The sequence below is a fragment of the Nothoprocta perdicaria genome, unplaced genomic scaffold (genome assembly GCF_003342845.1).
Source record: "Nothoprocta perdicaria isolate Ctin4 unplaced genomic scaffold, notPer1 scaffold_499, whole genome shotgun sequence".
Lineage (NCBI taxonomy): Eukaryota > Metazoa > Chordata > Aves > Tinamiformes > Tinamidae > Nothoprocta > Nothoprocta perdicaria.
Window position 1 is genome coordinate 14,254 of NW_020455753.1, and position 4,992 is coordinate 19,245.

Consider the following 4,992-nt stretch of genomic DNA (forward strand, 5'->3'; position numbering starts at 1 on the left):
GCTCCCAATGTCCCCCTCACTGCCCTCCCCACTGCAAGTCATCCCCAGCACCTGGGACCTTCCACCCAACCCCAGAGCACTGGGAGCCCCCAGACCACCCTACAGTGTGCCTGGTATTCCCAGTGCCCCCCTGGAATGCCTTCCCATGTGCCAGGTATCCCCTGTCTCTTCCCCCTCCTGCCCTTTGCAGTGCCTGGCATCTGCCCCGCCATTCCTGGGCCTCTGGACGCCCCTCCGAGCGTGCGGGACCCCCCCCGGGATCCAGCTCTGTCTGGGATCCCCACTCCCCAGCGCTGCGACGCGCCCAGGCCCTGACATTGCCCTGATCCCTGCAGCCGGGCACCCCCACCCCTTCACGTGTGCCCCYCCGCGTCGCCCCAGCGCCCCGGCCGGAGCAGAGAGACGCGCAGGCACCGCTCGGCTTTGCTCTTTCTTTGCTTTCCCTCCGGCGCAGAGGGGCTCCGCGCGGYGCTGCCCGCCGCCCTCCCGCGCTCCTGCCCCACGGAGGCCTGACCCAGCCCCACGGCGCGGCGGCGGGGGCACCCGGCCACCCCCCCTTCCCTGGGCAGGGGCCACCCCAAGAGATATAAATTAAATAAATAAAGCCGGGAAGGGGGGAGAATGGGGGTGAGGAGCCACCCTGGGGCAGCCGGGGGAAGCCACGGTCCCGGGGGACAGCACCGGGCCCCCCCTCTGCCTGCTGGCCCCGCCCCTCAAGACAGGCTCCTCCCCCTCCTACAAGCCCCACCCCTTTCCCGAGGCTCTGCCTCCTGGAGCCACCTCCCCCTCCATCCTGTGCCCGAGCAGAATCTGCTCCCCTTCATATATATATATATGTACATATATGTGAATATATATGTATATATATGTATACATACACACACACAGGGCTCCCCCACCCTGCCACGGCCACCTGGAGACGCGGCCCGGGGGGGTTCCCAAATGTCCAGGTTCATAGGGGTGCCTTGCAGTGGCGGCGGGAGCCGAGAGCTGCTGGGGTTCCTCCTGCCCCCCACGGGGGTCCTATACAACACCACAGGGGAGGGAGGCACCGGGGACAGGACCTGGAGCACCCCCACTCGCCCGCCACGTGGGGGCTGCACCCACTTCAGGGGTGCCCAAGTCAGGGTGTCCTCGTTGGGGGGGGTCCACGTCTAGACGGGTGCATCCTGGTGTGAGGCTGCGCCTGGGGGGGCAGGCTCCCCGCRCGGGGCGCTCCGTCCCCGCGCCAGGCTAAGCCCGGAGCGGGCGTCCGCCCTCACACRCGTCCATCCCCGCGCGGCGCCCGTCCCCGGCGCTACTTGTCGGTGAGCGAGAGGCGGAGGATGCGCTGCAGCTCCTCGTCCTCCTCGCGCCGGCGCCGCTCCCGCTCCTCCTGCTCCCGCTCCGAGAGCGCCATGGCGAGGCGCAGCTGCTCGGCGAAGCTGCCGTAGGCGGGCGCCGGGGGGCTGCCCCCCGCCTGGGGGGCGCCCGCCGCCTCGGGGGCACCGCTCGGCCCGGCCTGCAGCAGCATGCTCTCCTGGAGCGCCCTGTGGGGCACAGCAAGCCCCGCCTTCGCTCGCGGTGGCCACGCCCCCTCACACAGAGGCCACGCCCCCTCATACGGAGACCACGCCCGCACGCCCCRCCCTCCACACTACCCAAGCCCAGAACGACCCTCCCTTTAGCCCCACCTCCTGCCCCTGAAGCTCCACCCACTGAGGTGCCCGCGAGGCCCCGCCTCCCGTGGAGGAGGGGCGTGGCCTCCACAAGCCCCTCCCCACGGGGAGGGGGCGTGGCCTCACCGCCCCACCCACTGAAGTGCCCCCGAGGCCCCGCCTCCCGTGGAGGAGGGGCGTGACCTCCACAAGCCCCTCCCCACGGGGAGGGGGCGTGGCCTCACCGCCCCACCCACTGAAGTGCCCCCGAGGCCCCGCCTCCCGTGGAGGATGGGCGTGGCTTACACAAGCCCCTCCCCGCGGGGAGGGGGCGTGGCCTCACCGCTCCAGCTGCAGGTCCTCGTCATAAGGGGGCGGGTTGGCGCCGGGGCGCGTGTTGGTCAGGGCTTCCCAAATGGTGACCTGTGGGCGGGGCGCGGCCGTGAGGGGCGTGGCCATTTAAGGGGCGTGGCCATGCCGGGGGCGGGGCTATACAGGGGGCGGGGCGCCTCGCACCTGGTCGGTCTCGGTGCCGGCGTCCAGGAGGCTCTGCTGGATGGCGAACTGGAGCAGGTCGTCGTCCTCGTCGCGCAGCGGCTCGCTGCGCCCCGCGCCCAGCACCGTGTAGCCCTGCGGCACCTCGAACACGGCCGGCTCCACCTCGCACGGGAAGGGCCAGCCCGCGGCGGCGCCGGGCTCGTGGCGGGGCTCCCGCGGGGCGCACACCCGCACCGAGCCCAGCGGCTGCTCGCACCCGCACAGGTTGCTGAACGTGATGCGGGCGTTGAGCACGTGGAAGAGCGGGATCTCTGCGGGGCGTGGCAGGTCAGCGGGACCCGCCCCTTTTCCCAAAGGCCACGCCTCYGTTCCCTTCAGGCCCCGCCCCTCAGGCTTGGCTCCTCCCCCCAAGTGCCGTCCTCACCGATCTTGACGGGGAAGCCGGGCGGGAGGCGCAGCGTGATGAAGTCGCGCAGCTTGGCGAAGTGCGCGTTGGAGATGGCCATGAGGTCGATGATGGGCGTCACCTGCTCCGCCAGCGACAGCGGGTGCTGCTCGCACAGCCACAGCGTCGCCTTGAACCTGCCCACGGCACCGGCGTGGGCACGGGGCGCCCGGCGCTGGCCCCGGCACCCCGAGGTGCCCGCGGGGCGCAGCGCTCACCTCTGCACCTTGCTGGACATCTCGATGGGGCGCCCGATGTTGCGCGCCTCCAGGTCGAAGTGCGGGTCGAAGTACTCCTCGGGGGTGATGGCCGTGGGGTTCGTGGGGCTGGCGGCCTGCAGCACGGGCGCCTGCAGGGCGCGTGGTCCGTGGGTGCCCCCAGGGGACCCTGCGGGGACCCACCCCCCTCCTGCCCTGCGGCACCCTCCTGGTGTACGCGGCGCCGGGTCGCTCACCCCGTTGTGGGTGCCGTGCTGCTGTGCGATGCCCAGGAAGGAGTGGAAGGGGGTCTTGGAGCCTGCTGGGGGCAAGAGAGCGGGAGATACTGGAGCAGGCATCCACCCCGCGCCTGCCGCGTCCCACCGAGCCGCGGCGAGGGCAGCGGGACCTCATCCCGCTTGGCCGCCAGGGCTGTCACCTTTGCTGCGTGACTTGTCCTGATCGGAGAGATGTTCCGTCCTCGTCTTAGTGACCAGCTCCACGTTGCTGGCGCTGTAAACCTGCCGGGCAGGAATGTCGGCACCGCCGGGACGCCCGGGCCCCTCCCCGCCCTGCCAGCCAAGCGGGAGGCCTCACCTTGGCCTCGTAGCCGCTGATCACCTCCATCTTCTCCGAGCGCCAGCCCCAGATGCCCGACTTGTTCCTGGGGGGCAGGGAGAGACGTGAGGCCGCGGGCACGCGGCCGTGCGCCGCCCRCCCCTCGGCTTCCTCTTGCACCAAGCGCTTCCTTCCTCCCGGCACCGCTTCCTCCTCACCCGGAGTGCCCTCCGCGTGGACGCCGCCCGCCTTGCCTGCGCGATGGGCAGCCCCGCGCGCGCCCTGCCCTTGCCGCCCCGTCCCTCGCCGCCCCGGCGCGCTCACCGCTCGAAGGCGATGTTCTTGGTGTCGAGGTGCGTGGAGACGATGGGCGACGTGAGGCGCCCGGCCACGTGCTCCTCCGAGGGCTGCATGGCCGCCAGCAGCAGGTCGGGCTCGTGCAGGGCCAGCGCCAGCGTCTCCGTGTAAACCACCTGTTTGTCGTGGTCCACCTCCATCACCACGGCCCCCTCATCTGCGCACAGGGACGGCGGTCAGGGCTGCCAGGTAGCCCCACACCCTGGGGCACCACCTCCATTCCCAGTACCCCCTTGTCCGGGTGCCTCTCCGCACTGGGTAGTGCCAGGCACCCTGATCCTACCTCCTCCTTCCATGACCCATGGGGATCACCCTACCTTCTATGACCTGGGGGCACCTCAAGGTACCCAGATACCCCTAACACTGGGGCATCCTGCGTCGCTGCATCTCTGACTTCCCCCGGGGCGGATGAGGTGCCTTGGGAGGTCTCTATGGGGCAGCTTGGGTCCTTACGGGGCATCTTGAGCACCTATGAGTCATATCAGGTCCTTAACGGGGTCTCCATCCTGGRGATAACCCTGTCTGCACAGGATGCTGGGCAACAAGCTCCAGGTGACCCGGCTGAAGCCTGAAGGTTGGACTAGATGATCTCTAGAAGACCCTTCCAACCTGCACCCATCTGTGGTTATGGGGGAATCTGAGGTCCTTCTGAAGGATCTGAAGTCCCCGATACTTTTCTCATGGAGCTTGAGGTGGTCCCCTGAAGAGGGGAACTGGGGTGGGGAGGGCACGTGAGACCTCCTCGAGCCAGGTCTGGGGTGTGTGAGGGTATCTGGGGGTGTGGGGGAGCCCCCCGGGCGCCGGGGCTCACCTTCTCCCTTGAAGATGTAGCTGCGCCGGCCCCGCTGCCACGTCATGTGCTCGAAGCCCAGCAGCGTGGTGTCCACGCGCAGGCTCTCGCCGCGCTTCCACACGCGGTACACGTCGCTGGGACACACCTTGGAGACCAGGGGCACTGCGGCAGCCCCTCAGCGGGCGCCCGGCGCCCCGTCCGGAGGCCAACGGGCACCCGGCCGCCCCCCCGGCCCCCACTCACCCCAGCTCGTGAACTCCCACTTCATCTCCACGTAGAAGTCGGAGGCCTGTGGGAGAAACGGGGTCACGGGAGGGCTTGCGGCCCCCAGGGCACGCGCACACCCCGGGGCTGGGCACGGCCCTACCCGGCGCAGCTTGCTGAGCAGCTCGGGGATGCCGGCGAGGCGCCGCGTCGCCCGCTGGTAGTCGCGGTACTGGAGCACCAGCTGCACCATCTCGGGGTCGCCCGTGCTCACCGCCTCCTGCAGCACTGGGGGCGGCGGGG

General features: G+C 70.3%; 1 protein-coding gene across 2 annotated transcripts in view; it reads right to left on the minus strand.

Annotated features, from left to right (window-relative positions):
* Positions 1-1,293: 1,293 nt before the first annotated feature.
* ANKRD13D (ankyrin repeat domain 13D) overlaps positions 1,294-4,992 on the minus strand; it is a 3,994-nt gene continuing 295 nt past the window's right edge. Inside the window, exons 2-13 of one of the 2 annotated variants that reach the window (XM_026047394.1) lie at positions 4,853-4,977; positions 4,729-4,774; positions 4,504-4,647; positions 3,660-3,849; positions 3,375-3,441; positions 3,217-3,298; positions 3,035-3,096; positions 2,799-2,929; positions 2,560-2,717; positions 2,154-2,446; positions 1,981-2,060; positions 1,294-1,490 (exon numbers count right to left, since the gene is read on the minus strand). In XM_026047394.1, coding sequence (XP_025903179.1) covers positions 1,298-1,490; positions 1,981-2,060; positions 2,154-2,446; positions 2,560-2,717; positions 2,799-2,929; positions 3,035-3,096; positions 3,217-3,298; positions 3,375-3,441; positions 3,660-3,849; positions 4,504-4,647; positions 4,729-4,774; positions 4,853-4,942 — 1,536 coding nt within the window. In that variant the 5' untranslated portion in view covers positions 4,943-4,977 and the 3' untranslated portion in view covers positions 1,294-1,297. Of the gene's footprint in view, positions 1,530-1,980; positions 2,061-2,153; positions 2,447-2,559; positions 2,718-2,798; positions 2,930-3,034; positions 3,097-3,216; positions 3,299-3,374; positions 3,442-3,659; positions 3,850-4,503; positions 4,648-4,728; positions 4,775-4,852; positions 4,978-4,992 lie in introns of both variants that reach the window. The other variant, XM_026047393.1, reaches the window with a different exon arrangement.